The sequence below is a fragment of the Haliotis rubra genome, unplaced genomic scaffold (genome assembly GCF_003918875.1).
Source record: "Haliotis rubra isolate DU_JTF1 unplaced genomic scaffold, ASM391887v1 Scf1867, whole genome shotgun sequence".
Taxonomy (NCBI): domain Eukaryota; kingdom Metazoa; phylum Mollusca; class Gastropoda; order Lepetellida; family Haliotidae; genus Haliotis; species Haliotis rubra.
The window spans coordinates 70,938-96,145 of record NW_025765855.1 but is presented as its reverse complement, the minus strand read 5'-3'; the positions used below and the strand labels follow the sequence as shown (position 1 = coordinate 96,145).

Sequence of the window (25,208 nt, the reverse complement as noted above, 5' to 3'; positions counted from 1 at the left end):
CAATTGAAGGGGTGTGACAAACCATTATTGGCAGGAGTATATTATGACTTTTACCAATAGGTAGTAAAGACAGCAACTCACGATTTGATGACTGATAACCAACCCTCCCAGCGTGAAGCTTTTGTTATCACGCTGTACCTTTGTCTAACTTTGCGTAAACAAGACAAACAAATATTTATTAAAATCAACTGTAGACAAATTCGTGCAATATATACAGCGTGAATACAATGAAGTAAGTCGACAAGAACTGCAGACAGGGGTGAGGGTCAGCCGCTGAGGTACGCACTCAACATTGCTGACATGAAAGCATACATAATCATGCAGTCACCTGCAATCGAGTAAAATGGAATTTCAGTCAAATTTACATGAATAAATATATCGTATATGTAGTAGAATGTCTAAACATACAATCTACGGCACTAATTTGGATAAGTGTCTAAATATATAAAGGATATGAAGCCGTCAAGGGACCCGAAGTATCCGACCAACACTCCGCTTGGGGAAGAAGGAGAGAGTGACAAGAGCATGGCAATGTGCCGATCACGTGGGACACCACTGGCGGGAATGGTGAAGGGAGGCAACCCGAATGGGTGAGTGATTTTACGTTTGCTTCAGGGAGCAAAGGGATTCAAGTTTCCACAACCATTCGAAGGAAAAGGGAAATAATCATATGGCGAGTCAGGATAAGGAAAAATTCAATATATAGTACACAGCATGATACACAGTTATCGCCGGTGAAATGGTACCTGGCAGAATGTCCTTGCTACGGTTTTTCCGCGAGTTTTCTGACAGAAGAGCTCCCTCAGTTTCAGAGGCATTTAATTCTCCCTTCAGTTCAACGAGTTTCTGAAACAATGTAAGCACGATACACAGCCAGATCACACATGAGGTACAAGGATCTGGTCTACAGGGTAAGCTAGATTTTACATCTTTTATCGTAAGGACAAAAAGTAATTTTTTCTTTTGTCTTAGGTTTTCATAATTCAGACACGGTATGGCAATAATATCCATCTCGGATTTTAGGGATATCACAGGGCACTTAAATGTCTGGGGAACGCGTTACAAAACAAATCCAATGTCATGCACACAATTTCAAAACATTCTTTAACAGGAAGTCGAAATGGCTATTGTTTCCAAGAGCCATTCACTTATTTTGAATGGACGTCTCTTTGCAAACCCAAACCTCTCACGCCAGTAGTATATATGTTGCAGATGTTGGTGTACCTTAAAGGCAACACATTACCTCCCATTCTTTTCAAGATGGCTTCTTCTGAAGCCGAAGCAAGGCTGTCGGTGCAGAACCGGCTGTCAAACATGGTGGGCGTCATGTGTGTCATGTCGCTGTACAGCGCCTCCAGCACCACCTGGTGGAGAAACAGGTACCGTTCCTGGGGGCAGAAATCAACACTTAACCGTAGTGTAATAAAATTGAGGAAGACATGTTTGGGGAAACTGACATTATATAATAGTGCTATGTTTCCGAATAGGTGTCAAGCAGACACGTCTTTTGTGAATCAATCATTATCGTGATGACAATGAAGAGTGTTGCTTTATTTACTTACACCCTTTGACAAATGATGTACATGAAGTTAAGGACAATAATATTTTGTGAAGTTTGACTAATATTCATACTTCCACTGACTACCAGCAATACTTAGGGCCACCACGGCTATCTCACCTTTGTTTGCACCATGCTGACCCGGTCTGCTCTCATCTTGAGGACAAATTCGTGGACGTCCACCACTCCCTCCCGTCGAGCTCGCTCCATCAGGGCCTCCAGAGCAATAAATGTCCCTGTTCTCCCAACTCCAGCACTGGAAATATACATATTTCCGAGGGAGACGGTATACAATGTACCTTACGTGAGTATCATTAATGTAGTTGGTGTTGGCATCACTAACATTGGAAATCTTAAATAATCAAATTCACCACGGAACAATCTCAGTGACACAGTCTGGACAACGACAACATAAGATGGCCGAGCAAGCCAAGGTGGATGCCAGTCCAGGCCTCATCGTAGTCTGACGACGTTTATTTCATGACTCGTGTGTGCGATAGAAGTGGCTCATTTCAGCATGGTGTAAAACAGAGAGATGATGAAAGAAATCATTATTGATAGTCAACCAAGAATGTATATATCCCCCTCGAATATCTGCTAACTGAAATAGCCCCCAGGCGTTCATATCATTCAAGGTGGGTATGGTGTTTTTTATTCGCACACACGCGCACACACACATAGAATATGACCATATGATCCTTTTTTTAAATAGGTCATGTTGATAAGAAGAGGTAGGTGAAATTGGCAACCTGCAGTGGACAACGACGGGAGCCTTGCTGTCAGCCGCCATGGACCGGAACACCTTCCAGAACCGGACGAGCGGAGGGGATGATGGGACGCCATGATCAGGCCACGTGACATAGTGCAGGTGCATCACTTGACGGCGTTCGTTCAGCTATAACGGAAAGTAAGCTTCGTATTCAGAGAACATATCTCCTTGAATGGACACTGAACTCCTCTGCGCGCATGTATATGTATGGAGTGAGCGTTAAGCTCAGATCCAAATGTGTGGGGTGATGTATAACATGATACACAGCCAGGTCACACATGAGGTACAAGGACCTGGTTTACAGGGGTGGGGCTGATGTATAACATGATACACAGCCAGGTCACACATGAGGTACAAGGACCTGGTCTACAGGGGTGGGGTGATGTATAACATGATACACAGCCAGGTCACACATGAGGTACAAGGACCCGGTCTACAGGGGTGGGGTGATGTATAACATGATACACAGCCAGGTCACACACGAGGTACAAGGACCCGGTCTACAGGGGTGATGTATAACACGATACACAGCCAGGTCACACATGAGATACAAGGACCTGGTCTACAGGGGTGATGTATAACATGATACACAGCCAGGTCATACATGAGGTACAAGGACCTGGTTTACAGGGGTGGGGCTGATGTATAACATGATACACAGCCAGGTCATACATGAGGTACAAGGACCTGGTTTACAGGGGTGGGGCTGATGTATAACACGATACACAGTCAGGTCACACATGAGGTGCAAGGACCTGGTCTACAGGGGTGGGGTGATGTATAACATGATACACAGCCAGGTCATACATGAGGTACAAGGACCTGGTCTACAGGGGTGAAGTAATGTATCACATGCTAAACAGCCAGGTCATACATGAAGTACAAGGACCCGATCTACAGGGGTGGGGTGATGTATAACATTTTATACACAGCCAGGTCATACATGAGGTACAAGGACCTTGTCTACAGGGGTGGGGGTGATGTAAAACATGATACACAGTTAGGTCATACATGAGGTTCAAGGACCTGTTCTACCGGTGTGGGGTGATGTATAACATGATACACAGTTAGGTCACACATGAGGTACAAGGACCTGTTCTACCGGTGTGGGGTAATGTATAGCACGATAGACAATCAAGTCACACATGAGGTAGAAGGATCTGGTTTTACAGGGTTCTGGTGATGTATACTATGGTAACCGTCAGGTCAGATATTGCAAGGATCCATCCCGCCCAGAGTATCCCCTAGCCATTGTGAACAGTATATAAGAACCAGATGTGATATATACTACCCATCAAAAGTTAAGACTCACTTAAAGTACTCACTACATGTTATGTATATAATTTGGTTACATCAAAGATGAATTTCTACACTAACTTGGGGGAACCAACTGCAAACATTATGCAAATGAACTGCATGAGGATCATGCATCAAATTGCTGAAAAGCATGTGCAAATATCGTGCGTGTGAACAGCTACGTTTTGGTGTAAAGTTTTGTTAAGAATTCGCCAATTTTCACTCAGTTTCATCACTTATTGAACTCATGACAATAATCTTTTCAATATTACGAGTTTGTTTTACAATACTCCAGTTCATGTGTAAACAGTACCTATAAATAGTATGGAATATTTTGCAAAATCTAGTTTAGAACAGTTGACTGAAGTAGGTGGCTACATTTACACTAATGAGTCTAAACTTTTAATGGGTAGTATGAACCTTCTTGTGCTGTATGGTAATCTGTGTGATGCAGTAGTCTGGTCTCTCAGTGACCCCGTCGTTGGTGATGGTCAGGTCTCCAAGTTTCAGTGGACTCTTCTCCTCCGGCCAGTACTTCTCACACTTCACCTGGACATACATAAACACCGAGCTCACAACAACATACATAAACACCGACCTTCACAACAACATACATAAACACCGAGCTCACAACAACATACATAAACACCGACCTTCACAACAACATACATAAACACCCAGCTCACAACAAGATACATAAACACTGAGCTCACAACAACATACATAAACACCGACCTTCACAACAACATACATAAACACCGACCTTCACAACAACATACATAAACACCGACCTTCACAACAACATACATAAACACCGACCTTCACAACAACATACACAAACACCGACCTTCACAACAACATACACAAACACCGACCTTCACAACAACATACATAAACACCGAGCTCACAACAACATACATAAACACCGACCTTCACAACAACACACATAAACACCGAGCTTCACAACAACACACATAAACACCGACATTTACAACAACATACACATAAACACCGACATTCACTAAAACATACATATCACCGACCTTCACAACAACATACATAAACACCGAGCTCACAACAACATACATAAACACCGACCTTCACAACAACATACATAAACACCGACCTTCACAACAACACACATAAACACCGACATTTACAACAACATACACATAAACACCGACCTTCACAACAACATACATAAACACCGACCTTCACAACAACATACATAAACACCGACCTTCACAACAACATACATAAAAACACTGACCTTCACAACAAATATACATAAACACTGACCTTCACAACAACATACATAAACACCGACCTTCACAACAACATACATAAACACTGAGCTTCACAAAACAACATACATAAAAACGCCGAGCTCACAACAACATACATAAACACCGACCTTCACAACAACATACATAAACACCGACCTTCACAACAACATACATAAACACCGAGCTCACAACAACATACATAAACACCGACCTTCACAACAACATACATAAACACCGAGCTTCACAACAACATACATAAACACCGACCTTCACAACAACATACATAAACACCGACCTTCACAACAACATACATAAACACCGACCTTCACAACAACATACATAAACACCGACCTTCACAACAGCATACATAAACACCGACCTTCACAACAACATACATAAACACCGACCTTCACAACAACATACATAAACACCGACCTTCACAACAACATACATAAACACCGACATTCACAACAACATACATAAACACCGACCTTCACAACAACATACATAAACACCGACCTTCACAACAACATACATATCACCGACCTTCACAACAACATACATAAACACCGACCTTCACAACAACATACATAAACACCGAGCTCACAACAACATACATAAACACCGACCTTCACAACAACATACATAAACACCCAGACCTTCACAACAACATACATAAACACCGAGCTCACAACAACATACATAAACACCGACCTTCACAAATAACATACATAAACACTGACCTTCACAAATAACATACATAAACACTGACCTTCACAACAACATACATAAACACTGACCTTCACAACAACATACATAAACACTGAGCTTCAGAACAACATACATAAACACCGACCTTCACAACAACATACATAAACACCGACCTTCACAACAACATACATAAACACCGACCTTCACAACAACATACATAAACACCGACCTTCACAACAACATACATAAACACCGACCTTCACAACAACATACATAAACACTGACCTTCACAACAACATACATACATAAACACTGACCTTCACAACAACATACATAAACACTGACCTTCACAACAACATACATAAACACCGACCTTCACAACAACATACATAAACACTGACCTTCACAACAACATACATAAACACTGACCTTCACAACAACATACATAAACACCGACCTTCACAACAACATACATAAACACCGACCTTCACAACAACATACATAAACACTGACCTTCACAACAACATACATAAACACCGACCTTCACAACAACATACATAAACACTGACCTTCACAACAACATACATAAACACTGACCTTCACAACAACATACATAAACACCGACCTTCACAACAACATACATAAACACTGACCTTCACAACAACATACATAAACACTGACCTTCATACATAAACACTGATCACATACAAAACACTGACCTTCACAACAACATACATAAACACTGACCTTCACAACAACATACATAAACACTGACCTTCACAACAACAACATACATAAACACCGACCTTCACAAATAACATACATAAACACTGACCTTCACAACAACATACATAAACACCGACCTTCACAACAACATACACATAAACACTGACCTTCACAACAACATACATAAACAAACACGACCTTCACAACAACATACATAAACACCGACCTTCACAACAACATACATAAACACCGACCTTCACAACAACATACATAAACACCGACCTTCACAACAACATACATAAACACCGACCTTCACAACAACATACATAAACACCGACCTTCACAACAACATACATAAACACCGACCTTCACAACAACATACATAAACACCGACCTTCACAACAACATACATAAACACCGACCTTCACAACAACATACATAAACACCGACCTTCACAACAACATACATAAACACTGACCTTCACAACAACATACATAAACACCGACCTTCACAACAACATACATAAACACTGACCTTCACAACAACATACATAAACACCGACCTTCACAACAACATACATAAACACTGACCTTCACAACAACATACATAAACACCGACCTTCACAACAACATACATAAACACCGACCTTCACAACAACATACATAAACACCGACCTTCACAACAACATACATAAACACCGACCTTCACAACAACATACATAAACACCGACCTTCACAACAACATACATAAACACCGACCTTCACAACATACATACATAAACACCGACCTTCACAACAACATACATAAACACCGACCTTCACAACAACATACATAAACACTACCTTCACAAATAACATACAAAACACCGACCTTCACAACAACATATAAACACCGACCTTCAAACAACATACATAAACACCGACCTTCACAACAACATACATAAACACTGACCTTCACAACAACATACATAAACACCGACCTTCACAACAACATACATAAACACCGACCTTCACAACAACATACATAAAAACACTGACCTTCATAAATAACATACATAAACACTGACCTTCACAACAACATACATAAACACCGACCTTCACAACAACATACATAAACACTGACCTTTCCACAACAACATACATAAACACCGACCTTCACAACAACATACATAAACACCGACCTTCACAACAACATACATAAACACCGACCTTCACAACAACATACATAAACACTGACCTTCACAACAACATACATAAACACCGACCTTCACAACAACATACATAAACACTGACCTTCACAACAACATATACATAAACACCGACCTTCACAAATAACATACATAAACACTGACCTTCACAACAACATACATAAACACCGACCTTCACAACAACATACATAAACACCGACCTTCACAACAACATATACATAAACACCGACCTTCACAACAACATACATAAACACACCGACCTTCACAACAACATACATAAACACCGACCTTCACAACAACATACATAAACACCGACCTTCACAACAACATACATAAACACCGACCTTCACAACAACATACATAAACACCGACCTTCACAACAACATACATAAACACTGACCTTCACAACAACATACACAACAACATACATAAACACTGACCTTCACAACAACATACATAAACACCGACCTTCACAACAACATACATAAACACCGACCTTCACAACAACATACATAAACACCGACCTTCACAACAACATACATAAACACCGACCTTCACAACAACATACATAAACACCGACCTTCACAACAACATACATAAACACCGACCTTCACAACAACATACATAAACACCGACATTCACAACAACATACATAAACACCGACCTTCACAACAACATACATAAACACCGACCTTCACAACAACATACATAAACACCGACCTTCACAACAACATATACATAAACACCGACCTTCACAACAACATACATAAACACCGACCTTCACAAATAACATACATAAACACCGACCTTCACAACAACATACATAAACACCGACCTTCACAACAACATATACATAAACACCGACCTTCACAACAACATACATAAACACCGACCTTCACAACAACATACATAAACACTGACCTTCACAACAACATATACATAAACACCGAGCTTCACAACAACATACATAAACACCGACCTTCACAACAACATACATACATAAACACCGACCTTTTACAACAACATACATAAACACCGACCTTCACAACAACATACATAAACACCGACCTTCACAACAACATACATAAACACCGACCTTCACAACAACATACATAAACACCGACCTTCACAACAACATACATAAACACCGACCTTCACAACAACATACATAAACACCGACCTTCACAACAACATACATAAACACCGACCTTCACAACAACATACATAAACACCGACCTTCACAACAACATACATCACAAACACATACATAAACACCGACCTTCACAACAACATACATATAAACACCGACCTTCACAACAACATACATAAACACCGACCTTCACAACAACATACATAAACACCGACCTTCACAACAACATACATAAACACCGACCTTCACAACAACATACATAAACACCGACATTCACAACAACATACACATAAACACCGACCTTCACAACAACATACATAAACACCGACCTTCACAACAACATACATAAACACCGACCTTCACAACAACATACATAAACACCGACCTTCACAACAACATACATAAACACCGACATTTACAACAACATACACATAAACACCGACCTTCACAACAGCATACATAAACACCGACCTTCACAACAACATACACAAACACCGACCTTCACAACAACATACATAAACACCGACCTTCACAACAAAATACATAAACACCGACCTTCACAACAACATACATAAACACCGACCTTCACAACAACATACATAAACACCGACCTTCACAACAACATACATAAACACCGACCTTCACAACAACATAACAAAAACCGAGCTCCACAAATACAACACAAATAACATACATAAACACTGACCTTCACAACAACATACATAAACACCGACCTTCACAACAACATACATAAACACCGACCTTCACAACAACATACATAAACACCGACCTTCACAACAACATACATAAACACCGACCTTCACAACAACATACATAAACACCGACCTTCACAACAACATACATAAACACCGACCTTCACAACAACATACATAAACACCGACCTTCACAACAACATACATAAACACCGACCTTCACAACAACATACATAAACACCGAGCTCACAACAACATACATAAACACCGAGCTCACAACAACATACATAAACACCGACCTTCACAACAACATACATAAACACCGAGCTCACAACAACATACACATATCCAATGACATTAACAACAACATGCACATTTGAAGAAGAACACGTTTGATGGATAGAAAACTTTATTGCAATATATGAGATGTTTCTGGCTAGATCTTAACACTGTTATCAAGCAAATGATACACATACACATGGCGAAATATATATATATGAAGAGTATTTGAATTTATACAATTAAAGAGGTTGGTGTTCAATAACAGCGATTTGAAACTATGATCGTTTGTTAAACAACTTTCATCCTGAGTTGAATAAAATTCTCAGATTTAAATGTTCATTTGGCAAGGTAAAATTATGAGGATTCTCAATCTTATTTTCACTTTATTTGATTTACTTTTTTATCTAATGTGAAATTCATAGTTGATCGTAAGCTAACATATTCAAAGAGACTCATATCAACACACACACTAACACATTCACAGAAGCACACACAGACATTCTCAGTTGGTAACCCAGCTATACACCTCCTAGTACGTCGCACAGTATGTCTCATTGTCTGCTTCGAAAGACTCACGTCCACCATTACATGATATAACAAGAAGACATGGTCATCAATATCCCCCACCAGAGTTCTGTTCCTATTTGGTTCCTGTTCCTTAACTCCACCACAACATTCATGTCCTGAAAACACATACCACATTTGGCTTCCCTATCTGTAACGGTTACTGAGAAAATCTGAGCCATTGGGGATCAGTTCAAGAAACGCAGGACAAGGGCCATAACTCTGTCACGAATTGTAACACGATTTCCGTTTTAGAACACCATCAAGGCATTCATGACCTGAAAACACATACCAAATTTGATTTCCCCGTCTATAACGGGTTTTGAGAAATGTCATCATCATCTCGGACGGACGGAGCTCAAACCAATATCCCCCTCCCACTTCGTGGCGGGGAATAATGGTATATTTGATCAATTACTTGAATCATACAGATGAGAAGAAATTGACATTTAGATGTTTGAGGAGCAGTATCACCTTGATTCCCTCCTTGAGTCTGGTGAGCATGACGATGATGTCGGTCTCCTCCTGCCAGATCATCCTCCAGAAGTCGCCCACAGTCTTGGGCATTGGGCCTTGTGAACACACATAACACTGTTACTGTCGATGGCATAAAAAGTTCAAACAAGACATTCTTACGGTCCCATTACAGTGAATTATATCCCAGGACAACGTATTGACGTAACTGAATAAACTGGGGTCGCAATTTAAGTTAAGGTTATCATTAAGATAAATTTTATGAAAATTTAATATATTTTCAAAATTATCCGACAGGTTGGTGAAATAAACCCGACATATCTCCAGCATTTGTATTACAGAACACATCAGTAAGGACAGGTGGTTAAAACCTTACCTTGGGTTGCAATAAAGGCCTTCTTCTCCTTGTAGGTCTGTTGACAAGTGTCCAAACATTATAATTTAGACTGTACTTTCAACCCTCTCAGTGACTCTCGTATTGAGCAGGATCAGTGTTACCTTAGTTACTATTTTGTTTCAGGTTTTAGTGACTAATGTGAAGAAATGACTCATGAAGTAATCAACATGTCAGCTCAGGACGCTATGTTCATCTGGTTGAGGGACAAACACTGGCTCTGAAAGGTCCTTACAAACAATGAGGGTATAATCCATAAAGGCGTTACATGTTCATGTTCTTCTAACGTCTAAATCCCTATAAGAGACACATTGATTTATAACAGTAAATGCAACCTGTTTAAACCCAAACGCAACTATCTATACGTCGATACCACATCACATACCAGGTCACTTATTCCTTGAGACATTTCAGACATTGGAGATATGTAATGCGCAAGCGTTAAGGATAAGACAGACATACGTTGATGTAGTTGGCGTTGATGTAGTCGGAGTGCTTGTCCCTAGGCGTCTTCTGCAGGACAACGCGGGAGTGGTCATCTGGAAAAGAGATCATTACAAAGTGAATCGGTATTATTTTACGCCGCTTTTAGCAATATTCCAGCAATATCACGGCGGGGGACACCAGAAATGGGTTCACATGGGGAATCGATTCATGGGGAATCGAAGCTGGGTTTTCGGCGTGACGAGCGAACTCTTTAACCTCTAGGCTACCTCACCGCCCGATCATTACATACGGACCTACTGTTTGACTTTATTGCTACTATTAAACTGAAAAGCATCTGAGGTTTTCGTACACGTGAAAGGTCAATATTAATTTTCGTGGTAATTCACAGTATATACCGTCCACCGTTAAACAAATTAAAAGCGAGCTCGTACAGGGATACATGGCTTTGAATCTGTTCTTGGGCCTGTGTTCTGGGGTGGTGGCAGCTGTGTGAGCGTGGAGCAGACCTCGAGGCACTCTCTGGAAATATAGACACATAGTAACTACTTCTTCCTTAAACGTCATAGGCACTATATCACACCACGCTTCTCTAAAAATAAATAACGTATTACTCTCAATAATACTAACCATCAGCTCTCAGGGAAGCTACCATATATTTTATTCCCCAAAAATACTTCCCCCGTATTTTGATTACAATATTAAATTAAAAAGTTCGACTGAATTAATGCAAAGTTGCAATAAATCGACTCTCACGCCCTCTACCGGCCGAACATTATTTCAAGCGAACCCCCATATAGTTATGTCCCTTGGGGCGCTCTTTACGAATATCCTAAGCACAACTTGTGATTGAAACCAGTTTGGCAAACACCGACAACACCGCGTACCACTTTACATTCCATATATGGCAAGTGTTCTCTGTTTGGAAGCTGTTCGCCTTGAACTTTCAATCATCGATTTCAGGCAAGCCGTTAGGGATAAGTCTTTTATTGCATCAATATGAAGCTAAAGAGAGTCCATATGCTCAAATATATACTCATCGCAAAAAGTTAAGCAACACAAATTTGTAGTCTCATTACATTTTCATTGATTGAAATTGCAAATCTTGGAATGATGCAATAGAAATGTGAAACATATTTACACACGATTAGCAAAATGAAATGATACTGAGGAATAATCGACTTACGAATCATCAAAAGCATGTACCCGTGAAAGAGTTGTGTACAATGTGCTGCATTGATGGAATAAAATGTTAACATTAAGGTTCAAGTCAGTTTTGGGGACAGTGAAGCAGTGTTCAGTAAAGCGTATGAGCGCCATGAGCACAAATGCAGGCTTCTACACGTCTTTGCATTGACCAAATGAACCTTTAAAGTTGATGTTGTGGAATGTTCTGCCGTTATCTCTGTAACGCCTGCTCAAGGTCATCCAGAGTCTGGGGGTGAACATTGAGACCGTGAACACGACTTCCAATAATGTCCCAAGCATGTTCAATGGGATTAAGGTCAAGTGATCTTGCAGGCCAGTACATATGTGTGACGTTATTGATCTAAACAACATCGTTAACAACTCTTTCTCGGGCACTATCATCCATGGACGGGCATTATCATCCATAAAATTGAAGTTAGAATCCGCTTGTTGTACCAGAGGAATGATTACAGGTAGGTTTACACCGATCAGGGTGCATGTGTGAAGAGTGGAGCACATTCATGCCACACATTTCGCATGTTCTTTCTGAGGGTGGTTGTGTTTCGGTGATGTTGTCAGTGTTATCAGATAAATCAATTTGACAGTCCCTAAAGGTTATGTATTCTTTGAATATTTACCTTTCAGTAACACTGAAATTACACTGAAAATACTTGTTGCTTATTTTTTGTGAGGAGTATATATAATATAGACCAAAATATTGTCGAAAATGTGTGACATTGTGCCTTTAAGCTACAGTATATGGAATATATACAGATGTACGATAAAAAAAAACGACGTGCACCAATACGTACGCAGCTTCAAAAACGAAGCCATCAATATTTGAGATGTAGTTTGGACATTGTCTGTGACGGGACAGATGCAGCATGAAGGTACCCACATTACATTATGGAAATACTCAAATGCTCTTCGAGTATTTTTGACACATTATGTCTAGTGGATGCAGCAAGATATGGGATTATCACTTAATAATGCCGCAGACACCAATATATATTTTGGAGCAAAGTAAATGTCGGTTTTAGGAGGAAATATACGCCACTACTGTTCACCAGAAGGATATATAAAAGACACCTTACTGTAGAAATAATTAAATAAAAAGGTACAATTCTACGTACCCCATACTCGGACACAAACTTGTCTTCTCTCTTGGCGATGTATTCTCGAAGCTCAGCTACCTTCACCTTGGTCAGTTCCACGTTGACATAAATGCCGTCTGCATCCCTTCATCCGACACGGCCCCCTTCACCTTAAGAATCACAGAATATCACTGCTGCCGCTATCTATAGGATAGTGGCTGATCAGGAAATATTTTGGGTTTACCTTCTAGCAGTGACTACCCGTGAAGATCCGGGGTAGAATAGGTCTTCAGCAACCCGTGCTTGCCACAAAAGGCGACTATGCGTGTCGTAAGAGGCATCTAACGGGATCAAGTGGTCAGGCTCGTTGATTTGGTTGACACATGTCATCGGTTCCAATTGCGCAGATCGATGTTCATGATGTTGATCACTGGATTGTCTGGTCCAGACTCTATTATTTACAGACGGCGCCATATAGCTGGAATATTGCTGAGTGCAGCGTAAAACTAAACTCACTCGCTCATTCTAGAAGTGACAACATGCAGTCCAAGTTTGATCCATGCGGTTGGTGACCGCCTCCGTGGTGTAGTGGTTAGAGCGTCCGCCCGGAGAGCGGAAGATCGCGGGTTTCGATCCCCTGACCGCGTCATACCAAAAGATGTTAAAATATGGTACTTGTTGGTCCCTGTCTGGCGCTCGGCATTAATGGGTACAACAAACACTGGTCGGCTCGGAGTCAGTATAATGTGACTGAGTGGGGTATTCATGCTTCACTGCGGCATGGTATCTCAGTGGGCTAGCACTATAAAACCAGCTTAAGTCAGGGCTAGTACAAGCAGCCACACATACACATACACACGCATGCACGTCGTCATATGAGCGAAACATTATCAAGCACGACGTTAAACTCAATTTCACCTCACCTCACCATGCGGTTGGTTGTTTTCTAAAGCTGCACTGACGGCGGTCTGTATACAATCGAGTCTGGACAGACAATCCAGAGATCAACATCATAAGCATCGATCTAAGCCACTGGGATACAATGACATGTGTCAACCAAGTCATCGAGCCTGACCACCCGGTCTCGTAAGTCGCCTCTTATAACAAGCATGAGTGGCTGAATCCGAATCTTCGCGGGTCCTGGTCCATGGGGCATCAAATGGATGTCAGAAGGTGACCAATAACATGCGGAGAAATACATTAACCCTTGGACATAAAGACAATGAGTGGACAATGAGTGGAAAGTGAGCCCAGTGCCTGGATGAAGAACCAGTGATCTACACAAGAGTCAAATTCATCACCATTTCAATCCATGTAAATGTGAACTGGTGCATCGGGACAGGGTCTATTACATCACTATTGGTATGGAATGGCCCTTACTGTGAGACTCAACATTATATATAACTTTATTCAGTAGAAAGGCCACAGGCCCATGTACAATATCTATTACAATACTAAAGGTATGATGTGCACAACAACTAGAACATATTTATGATAATATATATTCACAATAATAATGCGCTACATCGCATACTTGTATTACACACAATGGTTCAAGTCTTGTTGATTTTATATTGGCGTCGACCAGTTGTTTTTACTTGATTAAGGATATGTTTGTCCACTCGCGGTCAGACTCTGACCACCTGCCTCTATCGTGCATTGTAGAGGTATCCGTCGAGGATTGTGGTGATAACTCGCTAGTAACCAGTGTTCGTCATGTAGAGTGTGAAAAACTCGTAAAGTTCAGGTGGAATAATGGTGGTTTAGACAAGTTCAATGAGTCTGTAGCGTCTAGTACAGCGAGTTGTATATTAGATGAGTTTCTTGATCTCGTCTATTCTGATATCAATGGTGCCACCGAGAAACTTGTTGAGTTTCTCCGCTTTGTGGGAAGTCACTTTCAATGTCGTGATGTTCAGATCCCGAAATCAAAGAATATTCAACCTAATTGGTTTGATGAAGAATGCGAAAGTTCAAAAAAATATAAGTTCTACTGGCTTAATATGTTCCGCAAATGCAGATCAAATGAAAATCTAAACAGATACATTGAAGCAAAGAGACACTTTCGCCTCTTGTGTAGAAATAAAAGTAGAATGTTTAACGGTGGTATTGCTGATGAGATTCAGAGTGCAGCTAAAAGTGGTGACTGTAAGAAGTTCTGGCATAAGATAAAATCTCTACTGAACAATTGTAATGAAAATAACACAATTACGGCAGATAAGTGGGTGACATATTTTAAGAACTTGTTAAACCCGACGTGTCGGGAAACAAATGTTGAGTTCAATGAGAATGTTGACGCATTTTTGACACAGCATGATTACTGTGCGGACTGTAACAATACTGACTTTTATCTGCACCAATTACCAGAACAGAAATAGAAAATGCAATCAAAGTTTTAAAATCTGGTAAATCCCCAGGTATTGATGGAACACCACCCGAATTCTTCAAACATGCTCAATGCATACTTCCCTACCTAGAAATATTGTTTAATGCTATACTGGACAGCAGCATTTTCCTGATATCTGGAATGTTGGCTTTGATCATTCCACTCTATAAAAAAGGAAGCACTCACGAACCAAATAACTATCGTGGAATCTCTTTGCTGAATGTAATGGGGAAAATATTCACTTCTATCCTCGAAGTCAGAATCCGTATCTGGTTAGATTTAAACGATATACTACATGAATGTCAAGCAGGGTTTAGGCCCGATTACTCATCAGCTGATAATATGTTCGTTCTGCAAGCTCTATGCCAAAAGTATTTAAGAAAACGTAGACATCGGTTTTACGCAGCTTTCATTGACTTTCGGAAGGCCTTTGATTATATAGACAGAAACAAGCTTTTATATGCTCTTATCTCCAAAGGTATGCATGGGAAAATAATACGAATCCTCAAAAACATGTATGATAAGGTATCTGCTTGTGTGAAAATATCTAGTGTACGAACAGAAGTATTCTCGACAACATCTGACTACGACAAGGATGTATTCTCAGTCCTGTTCTGTTCATTTTCTTTATCAACGAATTAGTAGATGAAATGAATGCATGTGGCCTACGTGGAATATTTGTGAAAAATGGTATGAATGATATACTTTTATTGTTATTCGCAGATGACGTCACTCTCATTGATGACACAGTAATAGGTTTACAAAAAGCTGGATACATTAAAATCATTTTGTATCAAATGGGGTCTAGAAGTTAACTTAGATAAATCCTGCATTATTGTTTTCAGGAATGGTGGCTATCTTCGAAATAACGAAAAATGGCTTTATGATGGTACAAACATGAAGGTTTTATCTCATTATAAATATCTTGGCATTGTTTTCACATCAAAATTGTACTGGTCTAAAGCATGTGAAACATTAGCTTTTACAAGCTAGGAAGGCTTCATTTCCGATATTTTCTCTTTTCAGAACTTATCAAAATATCTCTTTGAATGTGGCATCTACTATATTTGATAGCAAAATTGCAACTGATTCTGCTTTATGGTGCAGAAATATGGGGTTTACCTATCGTGCAAACATTGAAAAATACAAAGTTATTATTTCAAAAGATATCTTCGTGTCAGCAAAACTGTATCTTCAAATATTGTACTCGGTGAAACAGGTAGAAGCCATCTTTGTGTACAGTATTTCACCCGTTGTATAAAGTACTGGTGTAGACTCCTGAATATGGAAAGTTATCGTATTCCAAAGGCATGTTATGAAATGTTAAAAACATACGACGACAATGGTGGTCGCAACTGGGTATCCCATGTACGTTTACTTTTATTTCACTCTGGGTTTTCTTTTGTGTGGTTATCGCAAGATTGTGGCGATGTAACAAGTTTTATAAGTGTTTTAAACAGAGATGTAAAGATATAGATATACAGAATTGGTATGCAAAAATCACTTCTTCATCATTCTTAAATCATTACTCATCATATAAATCTGTACTTGAACCGGAAAAATATATATCAGAGTTTTGCTATGATAAAGATCTCTTACGAGTTTTATTTAAATTCAGATGCATGAGTCATAAACTTAAAATTCAACACAAACTGTTTTAATAAGGTAAATGCTGATTCCATTAAATGTGATAAATGTAATTGTAATTGGATACAAGATGAGTATCATTTCTTACTCGTATGTCCATTTTATTCACAACAACGCTCTTTGTACATTCCTGACTTTTATATTAGAATAAAATGAACCTCATCTTCTAAAATGTTCTTACAAAATGGACAAAATCTTAATTCTCTTGGGATATTATTTCTTCTGCCTGTATTCTTCATAATATTTAATTCACCGAATCTTAAAAGTGATAAAAACCTTCTTAAATCTTTGTTATATAATGTTGACAACTATGATTCCATATTAAACGTACTTTTGACACATGAATAGAACTCTAAATTAGAATGTTCATTTAACTTAGAAACTATACACTGGATGTTTTAAATATTTAACTCATTGAGAAAACTGTTTAAAAAATAGCAGTGCCCACATAAAGCTAATAAATAACTTTGTCACCATGACGCATAACAGGTATTTATACAGTTACGTGACTATAGTCAGAGGTCCAGGACACATTCATCAGGGCTGTACGGGGTATTTATACCGTTACATCACTATAGTCAGCGGTTCAAGACACATTCATCAGGGCTGTACGAGGTATTTATACTGTTACATGACTAACGTCAGAGGTTCAGGACACATTCATCAGGGCTGTACGAGGTAATTATACTGTTACATGACTAACGTCAGAGGTTTAGGACACATTCATCAGGGCTGTGCGAGGTATTTATACTCTTACATGACTATAGTCAGAGGTTTAGGACACATTCATCAGGGCTGTACGAGGTATTTATACTGTTACATGACTAACGTCAGAGGTTTAGGACACATTCATCAGGGCTGTACGAGGTATTTATACTCTTACATGACTAACGTCAGAGGTTCAGGACACATTCATCAGGGCTGTACGGGTATTTATACTGTTACGTGACTCTAGTCAGAGGTTCAGGACACATTCATCAGGGCTGTACGGGGTAATTATACTGTTACGTGACTAACGTCAGAGGCTCAGGACACATTCATCAGGGCTGTACGAGGTAATTATACTGTTACATGACTAACGTCAGAGGTTTAGGACGCATTCATCAGGGCTGTACGAGGTATTTATACTCTTACATGACTATAGTCAGAGGTTTAGGACACATTCATCAGGGGTACACATTCATCAGGGCTGTACGAGGTATTTATACTGTTACATGACTAACGTCAGAGGTTTAGGACGCATTCATCAGGGCTGTACGAGGTATTTATACTGTTACACGACTATAGTCAGAGGTTTAGGACACATTCATCAGGGCTGTACGAGGTATTTATACTCTTACATGACTAACGTCAGAGGTTCAGGACACATTCATCAGGGCTGTACGAGGTATTCATACTGTTACATGACTAACGTCGGAGGTTTAGGACGCATTCATCAGGGCTGTTCGAGGTATTTATACTCTTACATGACTAACGTCAGAGGTTCAGGACACATTCATCAGGGCTGTACGAGGTATTTATACTGTTACATGACTAACGTCGGAGGTTTAGGACGCATTCATCAGGGCTGTACGAGGTATTTATACTGTTACATGACTAACGTCAGAGGTTCAGGACACATTCATCAGGGCTGTACGAGGTATTTATACTGTTACATGACTAACGTCAGAGGTTCAGGACACATTCATCAGGGCTGTACGAGGTACTAATAGCGCTACATGACTAACGTCAGAGTTTCAGGTTACATTGTCAAAAATTAGTTAGTGAGTGGTTTTACGCCGCTTTAGCGATATTCAGAAATTGGCTTCAGACAGTGTAACCATGTGGGGAATCAAACTCAGGTCTTCAGCGTGGCGATTTAACCATTAGGCTACCCCACCACCCCGTGTCAACACTGTAGGCGAATGTTCTGAAGGTTAAAGATCAAACAGTATGTGAAATACTGGAAATACTTGGAAATACTGATTACATCCATGTAAAAATGTGTGGCAAGACAGTAAGGAGAAAAGTAGGCAACCCCATTTTCATGCATATTGGAAAAGCACAAGGAAATTCAACAAGGAACGGTACACATATATACATTTACGCAACAGTATCAAACATGATGTCTGATGCAGTTTTGAATTGTACCTTATGTTCCCTTGTTTTGATCTAGGTGAACAGTTGACTCTTTCCCTGTGGTAGTGGCGGCGCCCACAGGTGGGGCGGGATAATGTTACCTTTTGGAGAACACGTGGTACCATCTTTGGAAACAGAGCTTTCTTAAAATACACTTTTTTTCTGTTTCTTTTTAATTTATTTTAAAGGTATTTATACTTACCCGGATATGCTTGATTAACGACGACATCGGGCGAAGCTGCAGCGACGTCAGTGTTCGACTTCCTTTGTTTCCGTCTGTGTAATGTGATCAAAGTGTATTAAAAATAATGTTGTTAGCCCCACATAACAAAAACCTCAACATGTTCAAGTCCAAAACGTACCATACAACTTTATGGATGACAACTTCTTGTTTATTGCACATAGCGACGTTTCGATGTAGGTTCTTACACTGTTCTCAAGCTAAAAGTATTGGTCCATGCAATAAACAAGAAGCTGTCATCCATAAAGTAGACAAATTATAAGACTATGTAAAATTCTTTAAATATAGCACCGTTACAGCTTTAACGAATGACATTAAGACGATCTTACAAAGTTGTATTTCATTTTCGACTCACCAACTTCTAGAATGCCCATCAAACAATTACAAAACGTACCTGTATCTGCAGCAATAGATAATTATAATACATGTATTCTTTAAATACAGTACCGTTACAGCTTTAATGAGTGGCACTTAGACGCTCGTACTCCTTGTAGAACCTGCATCGCTACACGGTGACATATTGAATTAATGGAATCACAGCCAAAGATAGTTTGTCACTTCGGTTGGTGTTGCTGTATGCTGTAACGTTTGGTGATGTTATTAACGGTTTGTGAAGCGTTGTAATGTTGTCAACTGTAACGTGTAGTGATGCAGTTAACTGCTTTGCAATGTAGTTCAGTATGTGTAATGTTTTGTGCCTTTTTTAAACTGTTATATTTCATAATGTTGTTGGCTGCTATGTTTTGCTGTAACTTGTATTCTTGTGTAATGCGGTGGATTGGCATGTTTTGTAATACAGTAAACTGTTGTGTTTTGTAATACAGTAAGCTGTTGTGTTTGTAACACAGTAAACTGACGTGTTTTGTAACACAATAAACTGACGTGTTTTGTAAGGCATGCTTTGTAGAGTAAACTGGCATGCTTTGTAATACAGTAAACTGACATGTGTTGTAATACAGTAAACTGACATGTTTTGTGACACAGTAAACTGACAGAGTCAGTTGTCGTGTTATATAATACAGTAAACTGACATATGTTGTAACACAGTAAACTAACGTGTTTTGTAACACAGTAAACTGACGTGTTTTGTAACACAGTAAACTGACATGTTTTGTAATACAATAAACTGGCATGCTTTGTAATACAGTAAACTGACGTGTTTTGTAATACAATAAACTGACATGTTTTGTGACAGAGTAGACTGTCGTGTTTTGTAATACAGTAAACGGTCGTGTTTTGTAACACAGTAAACTGACATGTTTTGTAATACAGTAACTGACATGTTTTGTAATACAGTAAACTGTCATGTGTTGTCATACAGTAAACTGTTGTATTTTCTAATAATGTAACGTCATGGATGGATTCTCCAGTTTGCAGTCTGTAATATGTTGTGTAAACTGTAGACTTTTGCCCATTTATTGTTTTAAAGGTTCTAAACGCCACAGAATTTTAATGTTTTACACAGTCATGTCTAGTAGTGCGAAGTGCGTAGTGCGAAGTGTTCACGTAAGCTCTAAAGTCTTATGTTTTCAGTTGTTGTAATCTGTTACGTTTTGCGTTGTGAACTAGAAATGAATTTATTTTGGGTTAAACACGGTAGTAGCTTGCCTACTGCAGTGAAGCGTGTTTTGCACGTGCGCAGTTGAAGCAGAAGCCACGTGACGAAGGTGACGTGGTGAGATTGAATGTGAGTTTAGCCATTCGAGGTCTTCGCACTACACAGCGAGCAGCTTTTTCAGTCAAGTGTGTATTGGAAGTTATGTAGGAAAGTTTCAGTATTGAATCTTTATTCCGTTTGGAGGTATTACAAGCCGAATGGTTAATGTATGCAGTATTGCGATCTGTATCAGCAGTGAGGTACTAAGCTTCTGATGTAAGGCGAGGAGCGGTGCTACCTGGTGTGTTCTGACATGACATGCAGCGACGTGGAGATGTGACCTGGCCTGAAGCGGGGAATTGTGTCGGAATTGGAGATGAGTATTTTAGGTTTTTCTCATATTAACATAATTACACGTATAATTTACGTGTATAAATATTTAAAAATTAAACAAATAAATATTGATAATATTGCGTAATAACTTGTAGTATACTTTTATGCATGTGTAAGTAGTCTTTCTGCTGTTGAACTTGTTTGTTTTGCAGGGATGGCTGGAGGTGCAGACTTCATGAGATGGATACGTACTAAATAATCTGTCGGTTCTATGTATACTCCTTTTTGTGCAATAAACCTGCTCGCCTGTGACCTGCGGTAGGCATTGCCCATGCGAAGTGTTTTTGTTGTACATAAATAAATAATTTATGTTCGTTTGATCGAAGAGAATTAGAACATAATGTCAATTACCTCCTCAGGAAATACATCGCAATGATCACCAACACGACAACGACAACGGCAAACGCATACGCCACACCAGCACCGGCATGACCACCTGAGTTCGAGGGTTCTGAAATAATAATTTTCCTGCAGGTGAGCAATATTTCATATCACAAGCGACATTTTATCATGTTTTTAGGTAGGTTTATCAATGAACGAGGAGGTAACCGAGAGACTCTATCCGACCCGTGTTCTCCAAAGTCACATTTGCAGCACAGTCGTACATACTCTAGAACAGGAACCAGACAAGTCATCTGCCCATTCTCCATAGTCCAAACACAATCAACCAACCCTTGGAACAAATACGTACATACTTCAGAGGAAGAACCAGGCAAGTCATATGCCCATTCTCCATAGTCCAAACACAACCAACCCTTGGAACAAATACGTACATACTTTAGAGGAAGAACCAGGCAAGTCCAGGCAAGTCATCTGCACATTCTCCATAGTCCAAACATAATCAACCAACCCTTGAACAAGTACGTACATACTTCAGAGGAAGAACCAGACAAGTCATCTGTCATCTAATCAACCAACCCTTGGAACAAGTACATTCTCTCCAGAGAGAAGCCAGGCAAGTCATAGTCCAAACACAATCAACCAACCCTTGGAACAAATACTTTACTGTTAGGTGCTGATTCCGTGAAAGAAACCAACAAACAACTAATCAATATACTGAGTCAAAAAAGAAACTTCACAAATGTAATTTGAAAATAATGAATAATATTTCTCTGATGATACATCTATGTATCCGAAATGGGATCCCTACCTTTCCACCTCTAGAAAAGTTAGCAAAACCCACTCAAACCCATTCATTCGTCGTGCAAATGACGTTGGTGCCAAATCAGGTTTTGCACGTGCAGTCGATCACGTGATCTTCGCATCGAAGTTTTCTTCATATGCACGTGTTTGCATTGGCCTCAAGAATTGAAAAACACTTTTAAGCCACAGTTTCAACGATACTTGAAATGCCACGATTGTCAAATGTGCAACGTGAAAGTGCCGTTGGCATGTTGCAAGCGGGAAGATCAGTTATTGACGTCACAAGAGCAATGGGATGCAGCCTTCGCACTGTATGATGACTTGCGAGGTCGTCTACAACAAACTGGCACCACTTCTGATCGCCCAAAGGTCGGGTCGTCCACGTGTGACGTCACGAGCAGAAGACCGTCAAATCGTCCTACGTCACCTACGTGACAGATTTCTACCAGGCTACACGAACCAGGGCTGAGAGGTCGACTGTCCTCACAGACCATTCGAAATCGGTTGCGGGCTGCCAATCTCCATTCTCGACGTCCATATCGCGGGCCAATATTGACGCCCTTTTATCAACGTCAACGTCTGCTGTGGGCCCAACGTCACCTCCGATGGACCCAGAGAGACTGGAATCGAGTCGTCCGTCTTTAGCGATGAATCAAAGGCTTACCCTCAGATTCACGGAAGACAGGCTTAGAGTCTGGAGACGACGTCGTGAACGGTATGCAAAATATGCATAACAGCGCTCAGAGGCTATGGCACCTGTATAATATCATGTGCCGTCCAACCTCGTCAACAGTTCCGGAAACACCATGAAATATACGTCAACAGGGAACTGCGAGGTTGTGTACAGGAAGTAGACAGATTCGGGGCGGACGTTGCATGGTGTGGGTGCTGTGGGAACAACCGTTCCAGACTTCTGGTCATCCGTGGAAACCTTACAGCTGCTGCTTACCGCGACCAGGTGCTCACCCCTGAACTCGTTCCTTTCATGGCGGCTCATGGCCCAGGTCTACAGTTCCAGCATGATAATGCTCGGCCCGCATACCGCGATGTTGACACGAAATTTCCTTCAAAACGCTGGAATCAACGTCATGGACTGGCCATCGAGGTCCCCTGACCTTAATCCAATAGAGCACGTTTGGGATGCACTTGGGAGAAGGCTTCGTGGTCTTAGGAACCAACCTCAGAATTTGCAGGAACTTGGCGCTGCCTTGCAAGAGCAATGGCGCAGAATCCCCAACCACGTGTTCACAAGCATCAGGCAGTCGATGAGGGGAGACGGTGTGTTTGGCAGTGGTGAATGCGCGGGGCGGCCATACACGATATTGAACTGAGAAATTTCGCATTTTTATTCTTTGTGACTTGACATTCTGTATACCCATGTTTTGGGAACGACGGTGTAGCCTAATGGAACTGATTATGGCACTGTCAGTGTATCGAGTACATCACACACAGATCTCAGCAATGAAATAATAACAATTTAACCATCTTACCCATCTCTTGTTCTTTTATAGTGCCCTGAAGAAAGAATGTGAAGTTTCTTTTTGACTTAGTATATATGTTGTGATTAACGTTTGCATTCCAAAATTAGCTCAGTTCACGAATCAGTACAAAGGTACCAATATGACGCCACAGAATAGTGTGGCAGTACAAGTTCAAAGGTAATATAATAAAGAGAGCAGTGATTATAGCAATGGAGGCAATGACGGTCAAATTCATCCCCGGTAACAGTAATCCACTTGCAATCCAGTAATCCAGATGGAAGGTGAGATCAGATGGAATAACTCGCTCCACTAACATACTAAAACTTAACCTCGTGGAATTTGTTTC

General features: G+C 40.2%; 2 protein-coding genes across 2 annotated transcripts in view; both read right to left on the bottom strand.

The window, feature by feature from the left end:
* Positions 1–744: 744 nt before the first annotated feature.
* LOC124273987 (tyrosine-protein phosphatase non-receptor type 7-like) lies at positions 745–14,787 on the bottom strand. The gene is made up of 11 exons (XM_046709320.1): positions 14,780–14,787; positions 13,896–14,001; positions 12,009–12,096; positions 11,593–11,669; positions 11,113–11,149; positions 10,737–10,834; positions 4,044–4,172; positions 2,308–2,453; positions 1,679–1,814; positions 1,244–1,388; positions 745–846 (listed from the first exon to the last, which is right to left on the bottom strand). The coding sequence occupies exons 1-11, from the start codon at positions 14,785–14,787 to the stop codon at positions 836–838; spliced, it is 981 nt and encodes a 326-aa protein (XP_046565276.1). The 3' UTR covers positions 745–835.
* Positions 14,788–20,037: 5,250 nt separating this feature from the next.
* The window catches only part of LOC124273985 (multiple epidermal growth factor-like domains protein 10), a 55,705-nt gene continuing 50,534 nt past the window's right edge, over positions 20,038–25,208 (bottom strand). The window contains exons 12-13 of the mRNA XM_046709319.1: positions 22,590–22,689; positions 20,038–20,283 (exon numbers count right to left, since the gene is read on the bottom strand). Coding sequence (XP_046565275.1) covers positions 20,190–20,283; positions 22,590–22,689 — 194 coding nt within the window. The 3' untranslated portion in view covers positions 20,038–20,189. The remainder of the gene's footprint in view (positions 20,284–22,589; positions 22,690–25,208) is intronic.

What these genes read in the sequence shown, in the direction of transcription:
- LOC124273987 (XM_046709320.1), bottom strand. An exon ending in ATTCAAAGCCATGTATCCCT is followed by an intron (nt 11,670 to 12,008) that starts GTACGAGCTCGC and finishes TCTCTTTTCCAG; the next exon opens with ATGACCACTCCCGCGTTGTC. An exon ending in GGCCTTTATTGCAACCCAAG is followed by an intron (nt 10,835 to 11,112) that starts GTAAGGTTTTAA and finishes TGTGTTCACAAG; the next exon opens with GCCCAATGCCCAAGACTGTG.